This window comes from Hylobates moloch, unplaced genomic scaffold, assembly GCF_009828535.3.
Source record: "Hylobates moloch isolate HMO894 unplaced genomic scaffold, HMol_V3 SCAFFOLD_22, whole genome shotgun sequence".
In the NCBI taxonomy this organism is placed as follows: Eukaryota; Metazoa; Chordata; class Mammalia; order Primates; family Hylobatidae; genus Hylobates; species Hylobates moloch.
This window is the reverse complement of record NW_026652297.1, coordinates 6708735-6730776: the sequence shown is the minus strand read 5'-3', so window position 1 is coordinate 6730776 and position 22042 is coordinate 6708735. Positions and strand designations below refer to the sequence as shown.

General features: G+C 39.6%; 1 protein-coding gene across 1 annotated transcript in view; it reads right to left on the bottom strand.

Annotated features, from left to right (window-relative positions):
• Nucleotides 1-22042, bottom strand: part of SLC9A9 (solute carrier family 9 member A9) — a 593042-nt gene that overhangs the window by 565750 nt on the left and 5250 nt on the right. Inside the window, exon 2 of the mRNA XM_058433501.1 lies at nucleotides 10878-11080. Within this exon, the coding sequence (XP_058289484.1) occupies nucleotides 10878-11080 (203 nt within the window). The remainder of the gene's footprint in view (nucleotides 1-10877; nucleotides 11081-22042) is intronic.

Genomic DNA, 22042 nt, shown 5'->3' with positions numbered 1-22042 from the left:
TCATGCCCTCCTCAGACTTCTTACTCCAAGGGGAAACCCATGCCCATTAAGGGCAGATGTTATGGAGGCAGTAAAGGAAGTAGACTAATATTTATAACTTGCCTAATTTTAAACGTAACTTTTCTCTTTAGTTCGGAAAGTAACTCTCTGAAGTAGGTAGCAATAATCCCTGCTTTACTGATAAGAAAAAATATGCTCAGAGAAATTAACCTACCAAAGATAAATCTCATCTCAGAGATGAGATTCAATTAGTTCTAACCATAGAAGCTTATGCACTTCACCGTGTGATCTTAGAGGCAGTCAGAGTTTGAGCTGCAAATGTGATGCTCTTACAGTAAAATTTCAAGACAACTGTCAAGTAGGAAAGGACTTTTTGGGGACGTGAAAAATGAAGTGTTTAGATATTTCAAATTCTCCTAAAAAAGAAATTAGGTAAGCCTGTATTTAGTGATGGGCTTGTAAACCATCTTTCTGGAGAAGAACAAAACCTCACAAGCCCTGATTTGTACCTTTTGCCAGTTTCTGTGGTATAAGTACTCCTATCATGGCCCATTTCAAGTTTTCAACAGGCTCACAAAGTTGTTGAATATTTAATAATCAGTCCTCAAAAGCTGGGACAAGCCTGCTCCAGCACTCCACTGCAGTCATCTTACTCCAACTATGTGTTAACTCATCATCTAGGTACGGTTCTCGGGTGTAAAATCTAGAAAAAGCTTCCCAGCCTGTGGGGGGTCGGTGTACCTGGCACTGTGCTGTGCCACTCTGACTCCCCTTCGATGAAGGCCATGTTGCCCCTGCGGCAGGGAGCACTGTCAGTCCTTTCAGGGATTGCCAAGACTGCAAAGAAGCACCTCACCCAGCGTCATGCCCTTTCCAGAGTGACCCACATCAAAGAACAGAGCAATTTGGTGTCTTCGAGGCCTAGCCTTCTGAATCCAGCTGGAATGACTCTAGGGTTCATTCTAGCTCCACAGCTTCCCAAGGAGGCAGCCACAATTGTTGGGCCTGCATCTCAGCTTCATTTCTCTCTCTACCCACTCAGGCTTCCTTCCTCTTCTACTGAAAGGTGTCAATCTCAAGGGCACTTGATAAACGTCCTGCTCACTACACACTACCTCAGGGTCCACTGCTCTTCTGGGAACCCATTATGTGACAGTTAGAAAGAAAGATGAAGACCACCTGAATTTGCAGGACGTTCTTGCTCCACACACTCCAACCTGGGGCAGAACTCAGTAAATCAGAGCCCACTTAGCCCTGTGATCAGAAATGGATGTGAAGGGAGCAGCTGGGAGACTCCATAACTCCAGGCAAGCTTAAAAGGCAACAAGAGACAACCAGCTGAATGTGCAGCTCCGTTAGGTCCTGTCCCCTCCTGTGCCCAGCTAGGGAGCTCCTAGCTGGGAGGTAGGCTACTACCTCAGACTGTATCTGCTACTAAACAGGAGCTTCCTAATGACCTCAGGAGAGAACAGGGAAATGCAGCTGGGTGGAACTTTAAATAACTACTCGCTGGAGACCAGCAATGATAAATGTGCACTCTTGCCACAGTTTAATATTTTAGAAGGAACAAAGCAATGGGGAAAAGAATCGAAAGATCCATTTTAAGTATTATTTACTCAGACTTAAAGTACAATGGGAAATCTCTTTTTTTCCCTTCTGCTCTCTCTCTGTTTTCTGTTCTTTGCACAGCCTCCTTTTCTCTCCCTCTCTCCCTGCCTTGAATCTCTCTCTGCCTCCTTCCGTCCCTACACAATTATTTGGAGAACACACTTTTTAGCAGTTCAGTCCTCTGAGTAGTAAACAACCAGCACAGAGCACACATAATTCACCCTGAGGAGAAATCTGAGGTAGATGCTTGGTTACAAAATAGCCAGCAATTAAGACAGGAGAGAGTAGCAGTGAAAAGGAGCTACTGACAAGCAGAGAATGATAGATACCTGGTTACATCATCCATTCATTTATCAAGACCCACAGAGAATTCACCATTTGCCAGGAATCATGGAATAAATGTGACCACAAAACAGACCTAGTCTCTGCCCTCCTGGAGCCCACAGTCTAGTGAGACTTAGACAAGTGACATTGAGAAGACAGACATGAATCAAAACATTATAGAAGTAAATATTAACTTACAACTCAGCTAAAATGCAGTGGGGGAATGTCAGGTGGAGCTATGAGACTGTAGACCTATGAGACAAAAGACCTGGATACTGTAGTATAGCAGCATGGGGACATTTGGGGTGAAGATGAGTGTTCTCCCAGAGCTAATCAGCCCCTAAGAACATCCTCATGTCAGGCCAACAGCCCATGCACATACTGGTGCTGTAAGACTCAGAATACAGAATTTAAGATTTCAGAAAAGACACAAAGGATAAATGCTTGAGGGGATGGCTATCCCATTCTCCATTATGTGATTCTTTCACATTGCATGCCTGTATCAAAATATCTTATGTAACCCATAAATAAATATACCTACTATGTACCCACAAAAATAAAAAATTAAAAAATAAAAAATTAAAAATTAAACATTAAAAAAGATTTCAGAAAAGAGTGGAATTTTTAAAGGTAGATGTTGTCAAAAATATTTAATAGTTACAATAAAAATAAAATTTTAATAAAATGTATTATATTGGTATCTAAGATGAGTTGTCCATATCCTAGAGAATGGAAAGGATGATTTTGTTGTGCAAAGGACATATTGGAACTTCTGTCTGTATTTCATTTTAGCTCATCCTTTTAAAAAATTCTAGTTTGATACCTGCTTTATAATGTATAGAGTATATTGATACAGTAGTACTTACATCCAACTTGTAAATAAAAAGGTGTATGGGTATATTCTCAAAGGCATTTTACTGGTGGGTGCATAGTCAAAAGTTTGGAAGTTAGTATTTGCGTGGTGCATTCTGAAGGCAAGCTTTCAAAAGTGGCCATGGTACCTCATGGCACCTCATGCCCCTAGGAGCAGAGTGTCCCTGTGTTTCTAGATCCCTATTCCAAGTTGATCTCTCTCTTCTTCTCTGCCCTTCTCTACTATAAAAAATATTTTTTTCTAAAACTTTTTATATGTACAAAATGATCTTAGAATATTTATGAATAAAATGGCAAAGAGCTGGCAGGGAAAAAACAAAATACAAAAAACAAAAAACTGCCTTCCAGAAAGCAGCAGGCACTTACTGTTACTTAGTTTTGTCCTCTGCTTTGAAATTCCCTTCTTCCAGATTTCTGCATGGCATAGTCCCCACTTCATTAGGTCTCAGCTCCGATTCACCTCAGTGAGGCCTTCTCTGCAGGACATATCTAAAGACCCTTCACTCCGAACCTTCCAATTTTGCTAACTTCTCTTCATAGCACTTGCCTCCACTTCGCTCTGGATTACAAATGCTTGTGCTGAACTTCCTTTGTCTATCCCCCTCCAGGAAGTTAAACTCCATGAGCACAAGGACTTTGTTTTGTTCACTGCCATACTTGCAGCACCTAAAACCAATGCCTGGCAAATGGCAAGTGCTCAATAAATACATATTTTTTGAATGACTAAAGGAATGAAGAAAATCTGTGTTGTTCAATGACTAAATCAAAAACAAGTGGAAGATTTAGAGTCTTTAAATACATTTCTGAGGTCATCTCACAGGCCAACATTTTGCCAAAAAAATTGAATGAAAGTGGAAGAAAACAGCTAAAGCAAATAAATTTTTAGTTTCTTTAGTAACAGCAGATCTCTTAAATAAGGTTTAGGATGAAAGGAGCTACATCCGTCCAAACAGCTTCATCTCATTTACTGCCAAACTTGACATTCTCTGGAGCCATCTCACGTGATAAGAGCCAAGACTTGTCATGATAGAGAAACACAAATCATGAAGCCCTATTCTCTGTTGAAAGGAAGAATAATGGATAGTAGCCTACAAATGCTTCTCCAAACCCCCAATGCTGATTTATCATCATGAAGCTTGCTTTCTCTCAATGTGCCTAGAAAAGTTTTTTATAAAATTTCTTTTCAGTCCTTTGTTTATCCTCCCCAAGAGTGTCCTAGTGTTAACTGTACATATTTATCTCACGGCCCAATGACTCTCTCTGCTCAAGCGATTCCTGTTACAGGAAGAGGTTTGCCCCCGGCCTTATTGAATCTCAAGTAAAGGAAAAGACCAGAAATGCAAACGTAGTTTACAAATAAATATATGAGAATTAAAACTCTGAATGATGAAAAATCAAAATCACCATTAGGAAAAGTGGGATGGTGAGAAAAATAAGGACTTTGATTTCTTTAAAGCTACAAAAAATTAATGTATTTATTTAATTCTTCAAAAACAAAATTACTTTTAGAAGTCTTACGGTTAACTGTTTCTATAAGGGCTTCCTTAAAATATCTCTGAAATATGTAGTATTATCAACACAATTGAAATGAGCTCTGATGACCTGTTTGCAGCTTGGCAATTCTCTTTATTGAAAGAATAGAAAGGACAGATTGCTCAGCAGTGTAAATCACTTCAAAATAACTTCCTTTACCAAGCAATAGTGTCTTCTTGTCACACAGGAAGTGAAGCCTTGGCAAAATTTTCACTGGGTAGTTTCCTTTGACTTTGTACATCACAGTCAACTTATTTATGAGCGATAGGAAGTGTAAATTTAACTGTGTTGACAACTTTTTGATAATTTACTGTATCTGCAAGACCTTTGCAGCCAAATGGCCCACTGACCCTTCCAACTGAGTATTATAAACACCTAACGTGCTAAGTCAATGATGAATGAATTAATGATGAGATAGATTGATTCATTCATTCATCAGTTTAAAACCATATTTGTGGCCAGGCACTGTGGCCCATACCTATAATCCCAGCATTTTGGGAGGCTGAGGCAGGCAGATCACTGGAGGTCAGGAGTTTGAGACAAGCCTGGATAACATGGTGAAACCCCATCTCTACTAAGAATACGAAAAGTAGCTGGGCGTGGTGGCACATACCTGTAGTCCCAGCTACTTGGGAGGCTAGGGCATGAGAATTGCTTGAACCTAGGAGGCAGAGGTTGCAGTGAGCTGGGATCGTACCACTGTACTGCAGCCTGGGCGACAGAGCAAGACTCTGTCTTGAAAAAAAAAAAAAAAAAAAAAACCACCATATTTGTGATTTGTGATTTTCTCCTACAAATCAACTCCTTCTTCTAACTTTTAACTTCCACATTTTTGCCTCACCACCCTTCTGTGAACCCACATGACTAGGGTAGCAGAGGAAGCTGTTTTTCCTCTTCTTCTGACTAGTTGGGCCAAGACCTTCACAGCCTTCCTTCCTCGTTTTTCTTGCATCTACCTCTTGGTTACCGTCCAAGTCTAGGCTTCATCGGTCTCTTTGCTTTCACTCTCTACCCTGTATGCAGCAGGCACACTATCCTTTTGCTTTTGTCAACATTACACTGTTCCTCTGACTACAAATAGAGAGGGCATTACTCAGCCTGGCATTCAGGGGCTTCCAAATCAAGGTCTGCCTTCATTTTCAGCCCTAGGTTTCACTGGTCTTCCACACTTCAACAAATTGGAAATGTTTTTTCTTTCCTGGAATATTGTCTACCCTTTTCCCACATCCATATCATGCTTTCCTTCTGCATGGAATGCCTCCCCTCTGTCCCCCCAACACCACACATACCCCTATCACCAGAGTCAATCAACTGCCCTTCTTTGAAATCTTTCCTATTACCCCTAATAAGAGACCATACTGTCCTGTTCTGGGTGCCTGTGGTTCTTGTCCCACTTTTTTGATACCTGCCTTTAGTGTTACTCATTCATTTATTCATATGCTATGTTTTTCTCTGATTTACTACTAAACTCCTTGGGACCACATCTTATTTCAGAATTGAAATTGATAGGACTCAGTTCATTTGTGTTGAAAGAATAAATGAATGAAAGTATGAGAGAGAAAGCTATTTTATCATCTTCTCTTCAAAAGCAGGTTTTGAACTTCCTATTGACATAAAATTCAGAAATATTTGGTAGATATTTTGGTATTCCTAAATATTATATAACAAATTAATGTTTGCAAAGCTATCATGTAATAGGATATAGGCCCTAAAGGGTTACAACCAGTTGTAAGTATCTTGTATACACAGAACAATTTGACAGATGGTGGTAGAAACATTGGCTGAATAGATACAGAGCAACATGGTCTAGTTTTACCCTCTTAGAAGGTTGTTTTGAGTTCATCATCTGCTCATAACATATAGAAGAATACTGTTTTCACCAATCTTTAAGTGAAAATATTTTTTTTTCTTTTCTACACTTTTATCTGTGTTGAGCATGAACAAAATAAGTTTGGCATCTGGTGTTTCCTGAAATTTTTATATGCTTAAACATGGCATAAAATCACAGTACGTTGCTGTTTATATAAATGCCAACAGCTCTTATATTTTCCAGTTTTATACCTTCTTATTGGAAGGAACTCACAGAGCCATCAAACCAGTTCTGTCTCTAAGCACGTCAATGCCTAACCATCCCAGAAATACATGTGCTCTTATAAAATCTAAGAGGCCATTACATAGCACAAGAATTCATTCCAGCCTCTCCAAATCCTGAAGTCAGAAATTTCATCCAAGATACTAAACTATATTTTTCTAGGAGGAAAACCCATTTTCAAATCATGTAACTTTTAGAAACAAAGGCCAAATACTCCCTTTAAGATAGATCACAAAGGAAAAGGACCCAGTGGAGCCACACTAATGGCTTCTGTGACTCCGCTGAGCCGGACTTCTTCCTCAACTCTGACCTCCCTGCACTCTTTCCAGCACTGGTCATCTCCTTCTGCCTGTCTAACTGTGAAACACCCTAGGTCTCAGCCCCAGGTTCTCTGCCCTTCTCTGTCCATGTGGCCTCTCAGAGAGCCTGTCCAGTAGTGTGGGGCATAATAATTTACTCAGGTCTCAGAATTAAGTGCTATAGTCCAAGTTCTATCTCTTCTCTAACCAATAGTGGGACCCTGAACTCACCATGTATTTTCTCTGGACATTAATGTATTATCCATATATGCACAGCTAAGATTAAAGAATGTCTCAGGTGTCTACAAGCATTAAGCATCCAGGACACTACAATTCTACCAACTCCAAGAATGATAATTTCTAAACACTGCATATTTCTCTAGCCATATGTGCTCTGCCAAGATCTCAGACTCATCAATTATTTATTCATTCATTCATTGTTTAGCAGCTATTAGGCATGGGGCACCAGGATAGGCTTTGGGGATACATTGGTCAGTAAAAAAGGTATGGTCCCTGCCTTTGTGAAGTTTACAGTCTAGTGGACAATAAGCAATGTAAGAATGCTAATAAACAAAAAGCAAGCAAATACATGTATAATTTCAGATGGTGTCAAGTACTATGAAATAAGAGAGAAAGAGACAGGTACGCACTTCCCCCAACACACACACACACACACACACACACACACACACACACACACACATATACACACACAAAGAGAGAGAGAGAGAAGAGAAGGGAGGGAGGATACAGTGTGAGAAAATGGTAGGGGCAAGCCCTCTCTGAAAAGACAGTATTTCAAGCCAAAACTCTAGTAATGTGAAGGAGGCTGATATTCAAAGGGTAGATGTGAGGCCATTTTAGGTGAAAGGAATGACAGGTACAGAGGTCCTGAAGCAAAAAAGTTCTTTTTGTGTCGAGTGAACAAAATAAAATGGGCTGGTAGATCTGCAGCAGTGGATTTGAAGTAAAGAAGAACAAAAGCAGCATCTCTCTCCTCACCATTTCACCTGAACTCAAAGTAGGACTGAAATCCCTAACTCATTTGCCCATTTGCATCACCTTGGTGATCTTCTAAAAATTCCAAAACTCTTGACACACCCTAAAGCAGTCAAATCACAAACCCAGAGGCAGAGCACAGTCATCAGTATGTTTTGAAGCTTCCCAGTGATTCCAAAGTGCAGACAGTTTGGGAACCACCGACTTAAATTGATTTTAGTGCTTAATTTCTTGTTTTGCCCATCTATAAAATGATGAGGTTCAATTTAATGAGGTCAGGTCTCTTTCTTGCTCTAAATTAGGTGATATGTATATGCAGATCCAGGGCATTTGCACCCACCCCTTCCTCAAGTCTTCTTTCCTCCCCAAACTTTTACCCTACGAACTTCATATTCTTTTATCCAGGCTTAAAGTCCTGGAAACTTAGACTCTTCTCTTCACACTATTCCTACAAATCAAGCAGGCTCTGTTGATCCAAAGCATCCAGGCTTTTCATGAAGCCCTCTTCAATTCTTACCTGGATACTCACTTACTCCTGTCTCACCTTCCAATCCACCCTGCCCTGATGGCCTTTCTGAGTTCAATCCCTACTGCCTACCCAAAGCCCTTCTCAAGTGCCATCTCCCCAAGAAGGCTATGTAACAAGCTCAAGTATTTATGACAACTAATCTGTAAAGTTTCACAGTCTTCATAATTCATATGATACAATTTAGGACTGAATTATATACAAGTATCCATTATACATTGTTCTTATCTCCCCAAATGAATGTTAAATAAATTAATAAAAGAAATACACATTTTATTAATTCCTGGCATATATTAAGCATTCAAACATTATCTAATAGTAGCAACGGTAGCGTTCTTTTTGGAGGTAGTAGAAGTGGCAATGACATTGGCAGTGGTGGTGCGGTGGCAATTGTACTAGTAGTAGTAGTAGTGGTAGTAACAATGGTACAATGTAAAGGCCCCATGTTAGCCAGGGACTTTATACACATCATCTCATTTGAATATTAAAACAATCCTGCAGAATAGGTTTTAAGCTCCTCACTTCACAAATAAGAAAGTTAGGGATTAGGGAGCTTAAGAAACTCACAGAAGGGCAATGGAAGATCTATCCTAATTTTGTTTAACCATTACTCAATGTTACCTCCTTATAAGCCTCCCAAATGAGAATTCTCAGTAACGAAGACAGGCTACGGGTTGTTCACTTTTGCAGATTAACTAGTGTCGCCCAGCATTGGCACATAAGCAACAAATGTGTATTGTGACATACTCCAGGTATTTACAAACAAAATCTTTTCCCCTTAAAGCCATGTAATATAGTAAGTATGCTAGTAGATGCCCTTTCTATACCAGCAATGAGAGGAGGACTTAGTCAGGTTGCTGAGTCACCTGCTCCCATCTCCAGATGCCATGATTGACAAGTTCATCTAGAAATGACTTCAGCCACTCAAGGTCAAGTATCCATTTTATGTACCGAACTTGCAAAGTTCATAATCCACTCACTGAAAACACCAAGAGGGCTCCAGCAACTTAGATGTTTTCTCCATCTCTTGCCTTAATTTTTCAAAAGCAAACATTTGGCTCTGGATGCTGATGAAGGAATAAATATGTCAATAACTCAGTAACAACATTTCTGATCAGGCATTTATTGGCAATCCTGTTCAAGAATATAATTGCTACAGCAACAAGGACAATTGTCAGCATTTGGTGGGAGGAGAGGTGTCAACCTGTTTGAAGAAATAGTGCTGTATAGAAATGCAGATAAAAATGTGTAGGAGAGTGAAGAGAGAAATAATTTATGTCCAGGTACTATCCAAAGTGTAAAACTCAAGAATGTATTTTAATTTAAATCCCATGTTGCTAACAAGTTTAAAAAATATTTATTTTAAAAGAGATAGTTTATTATTATTATATAAACAAAAAGAAACACATGGAAGAGATAATCCAAAACAGATAATCCAAAAGCAGTGGCAGATCTAGAAGTTGCTCCTCTTTAGTTCAGAAATACATTATCTAATTTGCTTTTTTTGTGCTTCAATTTACTTTCCCAAGTCTGATTTAGGCTAATATTATAATTAGTTTGACTTTCCTGAGCCCTCACCAAGTGCTAGGAGGAAGTTAATCTAAAAATGTGCTAGTGGAAGATAATATGAAAACAATTATTATAAATTAGTCATCTTGACTGAGGAAAAATGGCAGACCAAGTACCTCCCCTTCTGCCCCAAACCTCTTAAAATGGAAAAAAAAGATGTGTTTTAACATAAAAACTAAGTACATATGGGATAAAAGTGAAACAATGGACTTCCATAATGTCAGAAAATTCTCAGCTCTGACCTGAAAAAAAATCTCAAATAAGTGATGTGAGATCCTGGTTCTTAGTACACACTTGTTAAACAGGAATTCATTTATTCCAAAGACTGATCCAGGGTGTACAAGGCACCACAAAAGATAACCTCACCTGATTTCTGACCCAGATTCCTGAGAGCAGAAGAAAGTTTTCCTTCCAGTAACTGAAGCAGTTCACAAATTTGCAATTATGAAACTATTTTTAAAAGATGAGTCATTTCACAATTTTTTTCTACCTAAAATTCCCTAACCAAACTGACACAGTCACGATCTGTTGAGACTGGCTGCATGTCAGTGTATTTATACATAGCCAACTGGCCAGTGTTTTGTGTTGGTAGCCAAAAGCCAGTCATCCTAGGTTTCAAGGTTTGCAAGTGAAAATGTTTTTATTCTACTCCATTTTCCCTTTGGCTTAAGAAAGATTTGAACTGCACATTCAGCTGGCATTATATACAACGGTGCTTAAAGCACATGTGTGAAAACTTGAATCAAGTATCAGGAAAGGCAGAGTTGATAAATGTCTTTTTCTTTTAACCAAATATAACTGTGGCTTGCAGAAAAAGAAAAAAGAAAACCTTTCTTTCCTAACTTCTTGAAAAAAAAAAATAAAGACAACTCAGCTTATAATAAGAGTATAACTCAGGGTTTCACTCCTTAGTCAATTAACATCTCCAATAGAGTGGTGTTAAAATAGGCATATACATGTGTGTGAATGCATTATATATAAAGTATGAAGGCTCAAATATGATGCAATTATTTATACTGTAAAACAAATATATAATACCAGACAGGATCCTTACCTTTTCAAGTATAGCATTGCCTTGATGAGGACTGATGTTGTGCTGACTTATTTCTCTTTTGTATTTATATTCATAAACTTGGTCAGTGATATTAACCAGCAGAGTTGATGGACTGAAAGTTAGTTTCATACAGTCATAGACAGTTCCACTTTCAATATCAGTTGGTGCTGTAGCATATCGTAAAATTAGTCCCATTATGAGGCCTAAAAAAAAAAAGAATAAATAATGGTACTGGAGGAAGGCAATCTAAAATGCCACTATTGGAAACCTATATGATTTGGAACCTTCAGAAGTGACAGGAGAAAGTGTTGGGTTATTGCCTGGTTTAGAAAAGTGTTCACTTTTGCATGGATACCAGTTCGACATAATATAGTGTTAAAATATTTGTAGTGAGCACCATTGCTTGAATACTCAGCATATCTTCCCATTTTTTTTCTTCCTAGTGGACCTACCAATTTTGGAGAGAAAACATACCTAACTCCTTCTATCCATCCAAATACTTCGAGAAAACCTTTGCTCTGTGACAGACACTGAGTCATCTCATCAGTTAGAGATGGAATTCCCCTGGGAGTGTTTCTGGTCCACAGATTAGCACAAATCTCAGTTATCCCCATCAGACTTTATTATGTCACACCCCATGGTTGGGGTGAGAGGTGTTCTTGTTCTCTCTCTCAGGACACGACTAAGGCAATATAGTTCTTTTTTTTTTTTTTTTGCTGGCAGGTATCTGTGACCATAAGTAGATCCAGTCCAAGAATGCAGACAATATACTGAGAAGAGTAGGACTAAGATACTAGCAGAAGACAGAACTTAGGTGTTGAAGGACGTCACAGAGCCACTAGATCAACCAGCCTGCCCTAGAGCTACCCTAATTCTAAACTTCTTGCTATGTGGTATAACACATTCTCTAATTTTTCCATTTTGAATCAAGTTTCTGGTTACTTGTAGCCAAATGCATTCTAATAATACTCATTCCTTTTCATAAACAATTCAACCAAAGTGACAATCCTTGACTTTTAAGTTTTTAAACTGTTAAGATGCTCATGGCAATCTGATAACTGTGGCCTTTTTAAATGTGGATTTATTAACAAGCAACAAAGAAACATCAGAAGCCTAAAGTCTGTCAATTTAAAATTAGGACTGATGTATGCGTTTTGGGATAAATAATCCAGAGTTCATTCTTTAAAACATCTGATTTTGGAGATTTTACCTCTCTTATGAATCTGGTCATCTAATAACCTTTTATTTCTTTAGTAAAACATTTTTGGGGTGCATATTGTGTACCAGACATTTATAGGTATAAAATTAGGATACAGGCCCAGTCTTACAGGAGCTCATTTGTATAAGTGAAGAGTCATGAGCAAAGAATTATAATAAAACATGACATATACTATGACTGCTGGGAAGCACTCTGTGATACATGAGTGTAGACAGGAGGTATTCTGAAGCCCTTCGAATTACGCAAATCTTGAAACGAATCTTAAAAGGTCACATAGATTTGTCCAGATGAGCTGAATTGGAATGAGATGGGATCCAGTTTGCATGTATGGGTAGCAGCACGTAAGAGCAGAGACAGCTGGGATGCTCGCCCTGTGTGTAGGCCAGGATCTTTGCTCTCCCTGTATGTAGACCAGGATCTATGCTCTCCCTGTGTGTAGAGTTGCTATTGGCAAGTGGCTGCTCAGCCAGGGGCTGTGCTTCCTGATTGTCTTGCATCTGGCTGATTCTTACCAGTGGAAGAATGTTGGGATACTGCGTAAGAAATCACTAGTGATAACCTTACTAACACAATGCATACATACAGAAAGACATAAGAAATCTGGTGCATTTAGGGAGTCACTAGTGGTGTAAAAAGAGAATAAATAGAGAGAAAGAGAGACAGAGAGAGACTCTAGACCTAGAACATAGGCAGAGCCAGGTCAGAAAGAGGCTCCTCTCTCATGCCGAGAGGTTTTGATTTTGAACTCAATGGTAATGTAGAACTATTGAAAGATTTTAGGCAGGGGAGTAAAACAATCAGACTTTCACGTAAGAACCATCACTTTGGCAACAATGTTGAGAACTAATCAGAGTGAGAGATGAGAATGCAAGCAGATTTCTTTCAAGAATATTTTTATTTTATTATTCCTGCTTCAGTGTTTGGCTGACTCCTCTAGAGTAATTAGAAAAATTGTATCCTAATATCTGGGAGCAAGAGAAAATAAGCGATAGATACGTAACCCTCACTGAGTGCTTGATCCACCGCAGCACAGTAGGCAATCTTCCATGCTCAGTGTTGAATGACGACAATAAAACTAGTCAGCAGCAAGAAGGGAAGATAGATCATCTACACTCTATGTGGCTTAGGGTGCTTGAATAAGAACATCATTTTTTCAACACACTTAGCTTAGAAAGGATTTAATTCCTGAAAGTTATTCAGCAAGTACCATGAATGACACCATTACTACTCTTTCTACTTCTACAAAGAAGGGAAGCACAAGATACTGTCTGCATGGGGCCTAAATGGAAAGAATCCATATTAATGTCATTTGAAATTCCTAGTGGGTGAGCTACTTTTTTTTTGTTTTTTTTGTTTTTTTTTTATAAAATGCTTTCAAGGAAACAACAAGAAATAAACATGAAGTGTCCACTATTACTTCCCAAGCAGAGAAAGCAAGTCTTTGTCATAATAGTGATGGCCTGGTGCCTAGCGTGGTTAAATTCATACAAGACCTCCAAACCTAAATGGCCCTGACTATCCCTCTGCACTAGCTCTGGCCTCATCCTTTGAGAAGAAGCACACTGAGGTGAACGGAGGAAGCTGCTTGCTGCCATTGTGGCAGAGGTGACCAGATGTAATATCCATGAAAATGTACCTCTCAGATAGATCTCCCACTCTGAGGAGGCAATTGACCAGTGGTCTCAGCTTCTGTGCTCTGGAATCCATCACCACTTTCACACTGAGGTCAGGCTCCCAGCCGATGACTGAACACAGCAGGGATACTAAGGCAGGGAGATGGGGACTCCTCTGAAGGGCAACCATGGCTCAGGGACCCGTCATTAATCTTGCCCAACTTTTCTTAGAATTGTACCACAGCCTAAAGATTTCCTACCCAGCTTTCCTTCCTTCCCTCTCTTCACAGGATTGGGCCTGCATCAAAACCTGACAACTGTCCTGGCATCCTCATGCTCACTCCCCACATTCTCTAAAGGAATGAAAATCTTTTGTACAATGAATCTCTTTCCAGCATCTGCTTCTTGGAGGACCCAAATTAATACACTCGCCAAAAGGCTTCAGACCTCCTTTTCCCCAAACCCCAAGGGTTGAGAAGAAACAACATCTTGCCAGATGGCAAGAGAGAATGGGAAAATCTCAGCCGCCTAGCACATCTGGTTAAAAAACCCATGCACTCATTTGTGCACCCTTGCTGCAGTAGTGGCAGCTGGAAAATCCTTATTTGTCAGAGGCTACTTACCCATAGAGCCTTATAATGCTTTTTATAGTGAAACATCTACTCAGTGTTTTGCCATATGCCGACAGAAATATGGAGTGTTGAATTAATGTACACTGACACAATATTGTATATGAGTAGGTGACAGATAAAGTAGGACTGGTAGTAGAAAGAAAATGTTAATGAGAGTGGGTTGTTTTTATACCACACAAAGACACAAGATTAAGAAAGTAGAAATCATTTGTTCACAGAAGAAGGAAAGAGGAGACTGGCTGCCACAGCTTATGAACAGCACAAAAGCACCACTCTTGTTGGTAAACCATGAAACCAGGCCGCTTCTTGCTGGAGGAGAAAAGAAGCCAGCCCGCCCCTGCAAAGGGATACCCACCCAGTCCGTGTGCAAACAGCCCTGGCCCCAGGTTGCAGTTAATGCATACACAACACTTCTCTGAGATCTGATCCCGGCCAGTTGGCGGCATCTCCTTCTCTAGGAAGGAACTCTAGTCTAGATGTACCCCCTGCTTCTTCAAGTCTGGGCGTCTGGGTACCTAGGGTGACAGCAGAGTGTACCTGTGCTTTAGTGAACCCTGACTTCTCTCCACAGCATACAAGTCCCATAGAAAGCATGGACAATGGACTTCATTCCTAAAGCACTCACTATCCTAAAATGTCCCTCTTAAGTCTCACCTGTGGGCACCGGAACCCTGATAAAGTGTGTGCTCATTGAACTCCTTCATCTTTGCATTCTGACAGCATTTATTGTTTGCACCACACACTTTAGAGACCAGTTTTAGAAAGACATATTATTCAGTGCTGCTTTGCAGATCTTAGCTTTTCTCCCCAACTAGACAATGAGACTGTTTAGGGCAGAGGCTCTGTGCTATTCTTTATCTCTTTTCCTCTAGAAAAGCCAAGCACTCTGGGAAGAATTGTAGCCCAACGTTCTCCAAGTCCACAAGCTCCCTGGAGTCAAGAAGAAAAGGATCCTCTGAATTTATGTAGTCAATCAGTTACCAACATTTTAAAGTGTCACAAATAAGGAACATCACACCGAATGCTGTGATGTGCCTGTCCTTGCAGAGTGTCCGACATAACTGTTATATAGCACATGCATGGCATACAGTTGATAGCACGATGTTTATGAGAGAAGAAAGAAGAGAGGGGGCAGAAGGAAGGAGGAAACAGCCTCAGGAGTACTCAAAGCAAGGAACATTAGAAAGATGAGCCTTGTCTTCCTGAACTGACTCTCATTTTATTATCCACATTGAAAATAAGAGAAAACTCCCGTCCCTTACTCTACTACTCCGTTATTGCATGTTCATGCCGCAGACACCTAAGGCCATTTGCTCTAGGACTTATAGGAGTTATTATAAAGATGAATAAAATATGATTTTGCCCTTAAAATATTAAAATATGTTAACCTACCAGCCCCTTCCCTTCTGCCAAATCCTGCCATCCTAATTTCCAGTAAGAATAAGATATAACAAGTATTTACTAAATTTTTTATATGAAGTCTGCATTCCATAACCAATTTCCCTTGCATCTTATTGACGGTCATTCTACATGATGCTGAAGCACTTTCTTAAAGTGGCTTTTCTTAGAGAAATAAAAGATAGGGACTTACTTTTTAAAAAGCTTAAATAAAGCAGATTTCAGAATGTTTTTTAAAACACAAAAGTATTTTAAACGAGATTTTAATCTCTTTGGCTGTGTTCAACACTATAATTGTGTCCAGACACCATCATACAGAGTTCCCCGCTGCTTGGCACAACTCTAGCCAGAGCACTTTAGACTCCATTCCTATAGGAATAGAGCTTCCCCAGAGTTGCACAATGCAGCAAGCACAACTATATACATGTGCCTAATTAGACTGTTACGAAGGTCTATATTTAAGTGCTACATGATGTTGGAAGAATTTAGGAGTCTAAAGCAAATGTAGTTAACACATGAAGATTGTAGGAGAACTGAGTTTTGCAGTTCTTTCACTCTCACTGCATTGAGTGGCTACCAAGAATAATCTAGATTAATGAGGCATCGCCAATTCTCTAAAATAAGAAGATATAGCTTCAAACTATGTAATATTATATAATATCATATTTCAGCCTGGTAAGTATCTCAGGTCCTATTGATTGCCAGCCCAATGTCTATCCTTGTTTACCCCACAAAGCCCTGGTTTATTTGCTGTCCACCCCTCCACACATAGCCATATGCTCAGGGGAAGTTGAACTCACTCCAGCTCTGGGGATGTTCTCACTCTCCCTGCTGATAACTGGTTCTGGAATGGGTATATGACCCTATTCCTGTCAATAAGAAGTGAAGGGAATTTGCTAGGGAGCTTCTTAGAAAGGTTTTCACATCCTACAAGAGAGACACAGAAGAGATAAGCTCTCTTCTTTTCCAGTATATTAATGGGCCTGGTTAGGACACCAGGCACTGGCATAGCCACTTCACTGCCAGCCTGATGTTGAAGTCAGCACTGAAGGTAGCAGTACAGAGAAAAGGAAAGAACCTTGGTTTTTGACGACAAAAGTAGGTGCTGAATCAAATAGAGTTGAAGACTACTCTTCCCTGGACTTCCAGTTATGGGAGATAATAAATGTCTTTATTGCTTAATTCTGTTTCTGTCAGGGTTTCTGTTACTTGCAACTGAATGCATCTTAACAGATAGAAAAGCCATTGGTTTTCCTGTCACAAAGCAATGTACACAGTTTTAAGGGACCCTAAAGAAAAGACCAATTAATCCCATCCCCTACAGTATTGGAAAAACTTAATAGAAGAGGTTCTCAAGGATGTGTAAGAGTTCACCAAGTAGAGAAGAGGACATGTTGTTTTAGGGAGAGGTATACAGAAATCAAGGAGCCCAGTGTCAATGACGCACATCAAGCAGTTTGGGATGGGCCCTTAGGGCAGTGCAGGCAAAGGGCCTTGGCACAGCAGAGGACTGGAGAGTGTTCAGGAGGGAGAGGGGTTTGGCAAGGTGGTCTGCAAGGTGGTCTTGAGGAAGAACCGAGCAAGTTCCTTGTTGGGAGGCAGATTTGCTCTGTTTTAGAGCAGAGGAAACAGCATTTGGAGATAATTATTTGACAACAGAAAAGAGAATTGAGGGACAGAGAGGGCATGGAGAGGAAGTTAACATCATATTTAGTTTATATTTACATAAGGGACAATTTAGAACATCTGAGTGGAGGAATTCCAAGATGAAAGGAATAACGCTCAAGGAAGAATGTTCTTTACCATCATTAGAACTTTGTAGAATGCAAGACTTTAAGGCAGGGAATCTGTGACATTATTATTTCAGTCACTCAGATTAAAAAATTATGAACTAGGGATTCGAATGTGAGCATAAAGAAGAAGGAAATAGTCTGAAAAATAATTTAAGGAAACCAAATCAGTGAACAACATTTAACTGTAAGATAGTATTCACAAAGATCAGATTTTAACTGCATCTACAAAATTTTTAACTTTTTATTTGATATTTATCCCTTCCCATTTTATAAAAGTCTCTTTTAGAACACGAATTTAGAGAGATAATATGGGTTTGAACTTCAAATATCTAAATGCATTTCCTAATGTTTTCCTTTTTAGCAATTTAGTTTTGCTCTGAGATTAGTCAGGGATGGAACAAAAAGTAAAAACATATAATGTAGTAACAACATATAATGCCTTCTGTTTTTGGTGGGGGAGTTTGTTCTTTCTCTGTTCTCCCACCAACCTTTTAAATTAAAAAAACTAAAGAAAGTATAGGTCTTGCTAAAAAGTCACAATTTATTGCTCTGTGCTAGCTCACCATCAACTTCTTTTGGTGAAGAGTCCCAGAATGATTTCAGAACAGGTCTGGGACACCTACCAATTAAGAAAACCTCATTAAATTCAAGTGGAAAGTAGTCCATGAAGCTAACTCACCTTGTGATGCCTTGTTCAAAGTTTCCCTCTTCTCACAGGATAGGGTCATATGAAAACTGCCAGAAAGTCCCAACCATCGGATCTTCCATCAGAGTGGGGTGTCTAATGTCCACAATCCATCCTTGGTTCCCAACAAACAACATACACACACACATCACAAGTGCACACATGCACACACATATAACATGTATGTAAACATACATGCACATACATAGACACAACACACATGCAACCACATACAAACACACACATACACATATACACAATGTACACACTTCACAAAACTCTGGGATTTCTAACAGGATAATAGATAACTTTTCTTTAGAAACTGTCTCAGCCATCAGCTTCTATATAGCTAACATCCTTCCTTGCAATCATCTTAGGAAGTTGACAGAAGAAACATAGAAATAGAGATGTCTAACTAGATGTATACTGAATAAACAAATGGTTTCTTATTTTGTAATGTTTATACAACACAATTTATTTTTTTCTCAAACCAGAGGTGGAGACATTACAAAGTGTTATAGACAGTGAAAGAAGGACTCTTTAGTAAAGGGAGATGGTCTTCCAACCCTCCCCCTTTCACCATAGGAGAGTAATGGGATAAGAAAGAAATAAGAGAAAACAGAGGAAATGAAACTAGGAACTATATTTCAAGTTTATTTTCCTAGCAAAGTAGTTCTCAAACTTCGATGCATCAGAACCTCCTGGAAAGTTTGTTAAAACACAGTTTGCTGGGCCCCACCCACCCCAGAGTTTCTGATTCCCTAGGTCTGGGCTGCCAACTACATATTTGCATTTCTAACAAGTTCTCCGGTGCTGCTGATGGTGCTGGTCAGGAAACACACTGAGAAGCATTGCCCTATAAGACAGTAGTTCCTACCAACATGAGTTCTCACAGTCTTGAAATTCCATCAAAACCCATACCATCTTGGACTCATGCACACAGATTTCAGAGCTTGGAAAACCCAGAAGCATAGTTAATGGTTCTACCTTCAGTATCTTCCAAAGAATTAACCAACATAATGATGAAAGCTTATTTTGCACGATTCATATAAATTCACAGTCCCTTCTCAAACTATTTGTAGTACCTGTCCCACCCATTGTTTCAACCATAGGTGTTTAAAACCAGAAAGACCATGAACTTGCAACATGACTATCCCTCAAGCTGGGACAATGTTTCCAGGTAGGCTTGGAATATTTCAACTCCAGCTACTTAATATGGATGGATTTTCGTAGTATTGCTCCCATTCTGTTTCCCACAGTGGATTTTTTGCTACAGACAGTGGAATATTTCTGAGGCTTCAAGGAGAAACTTAACTACTTTTACCCTCAATCATTCCCTACTCTGAATTCATGGGACAGTTACATATCAAGAGCAGACTTGGACGAGAGAACAACTGCAGCCAGAGTTTGAGAGTGCTCGCTTTCAAAAGAGTGTTCTTGCCAATTATTCTGGGCAGAGTTGGTTAAGTCATAAGTTTTCCGAGTTTCTGTTTCCTTATATGCAAACTAAAGATGATCTTGCCCGTTTAGCATGGCTGTTGTGAGGATTAGTGATAATGTATATCGTTACATATCTCAATCTCTACCTCTCTTCTGTAAACTTCCTAAGGTACCATCATCTGGCACAGAGCAAACAGTTAATTAAAAAACAGCAATTATTCTAGGACTACATAAGCGATAGAGGTGAAAGAACAGAGGTTATATAGTCCTGAATTTGAGTACAGCCCTGTTGATTATCAGCAAGTTACTTTCTCTCTCTCAGTGTTGGTTTCCTCATCTGTAATATGAAAATGATAACACGCCCCCTACACACACACACACACACATACACACACACAAACACACCCACGTTTAAGATAGCGGATGACCACATGAAGCCAAACTGCTAAGGTTTGAGACCAGGCCCTGGCATTTAGTAGATGTGCAACTTCGGGTAAGTTACTTAATATTTTAGTACCTCAGTTTTCCTACCTAAAAAATGGTTGTTGTGAGGATTAAATGTGTTAATATATGTAAAGTGCTTATAACAGCATAGTTTATATCAGGAATGCTATTTGTGTTAGCTATTTTTATTTTTGTATATCAACTTTTTGACATAATAGATGTTTAACCAAACATCTATTTTAGATGTTTAGTAAACATCAGTTCTCCATATCCCCACTTCATTAACTATATAACATTAATTCAATTTAGACTGTATATGATATCTACATAAATAATTTGAATCATAAATCTATTTTCTTGATATGCACATTCGTTAGCCTTTCAAACACTGAGGAGGGATTTCTTCGAGGCACCACAGTAGTTTGCAGTAAAGTTTCATCTATAGCTTCTTTGAGATTCAGAATATAGTTTATTCATTTATTTAGTTTATTTATTCAAAATATAGAGGCTCTTTTCTTTTTTTTTTTTCTTTTTTCTTTTTTTGATACGGCGTCTTCCTCTGTCACCTAGGTTGGAGTGCAATGGTGCAATCTCGGCTTACTGCAACCTCCACATCCCGAGTTCAAGCAATTCTCCTGCCTCAGCCTCCCGAGTAGCTTGGATTACAGGCACCCGCCACTATACCCGGCTAATTTTTGTATTTTTTAGTAAAGACAGAGTTTCACCATGTTGGTCAGGCTGCTCTCGAACTCCTGACCTCAGGTGATCCACTCGCCTTGGCCTCCCAAAGTGCTGGGATTACAGGAGTAAGCCATCATGCCTGGCCCGGCTATTTTCTTAAAATCAACTTTTAAAAACATACAGAGTGTGGGCCGGGTGCGGTGGCTCACGCCTGTAATCCCAGCACTTTGGGAGGCTGAGGCCGACGGATCACGAGGTCAGGAGATTGAGACCATCCTGGCTAACACAGTGAAACCCCATCTCTACTAAAAACACAAAAAAATTAGCCGGGCGTGGTGGTGGGCGCCTGTAGTCCCTGCTACTCGGGAGGCTGAGGCAGGAGAATGGTGTGAACCCGGGAGGCGGAGCTGGCAGTGAGCCGAGATCGCGCCACTGTACTCTAGTCTGGGTGACAGAGAGAGACTCTGTCTCAAAAAAAAAAAAAAAAAGAAAAAACAAACAAACAAAAAACATACAGAGTGCAGTATGCCTTTCATTCTTCCATTATTTTACCTGTCTCTGGCAAATGTATTAACACATGGAAAACATTGCACAACTCTTTGAAGTTCCTTAAAAATCAAGTTTTTTTACACCAAAAGGGAGAAGAAGTTTAGTATGCTGAGCTCCTGTCCCTGATGACCTTTCCTGCAGATCCCTTCACATTAAACCAGAGCTATTCTTGTTTTCATAAAAAATGCTTCTGCAAACTGTGGAATGCATAGCCAGTCCTCACTATTAACTTGTTCTCACCTTTCTGACAGGAATTCAACAGAATATACTGAGCACTCCTTGCAAAGTCAGAGCAGAAGCAGGAAGTACTAACAGTGCTGAAATAACACTAACTAAAATCTTGTCTGAGAGAACAGACTGGATATCATTATAGGCTGCCATGTTCTGGAAGGAAAGCTTCTGGTTTGGGCTGGAGTGGCTGAAAGATGCCTGATGGTTGAACTCAGTCTTGGCCTGAATTTTGAAGGACTTTTGCAGCTGGAAGGGAGACATGCGATATCTGTTCCTTTCTTCCCCATTTTATAGATGAGAAAAATAAGGCCAGATGTAACATCACTTGCCCAAAATAATGCATCTAGCTACTGAAAAAAAAAATCATCAAGATTAAGAAACTTAAATCTCCAGGGGAGCACATCAATATTTTCTCTATAGAACATGCCACAGTGGAATAAGTAGAGCCTTGGAAGGACCTTCAGCCAGCGGGAACGGCGG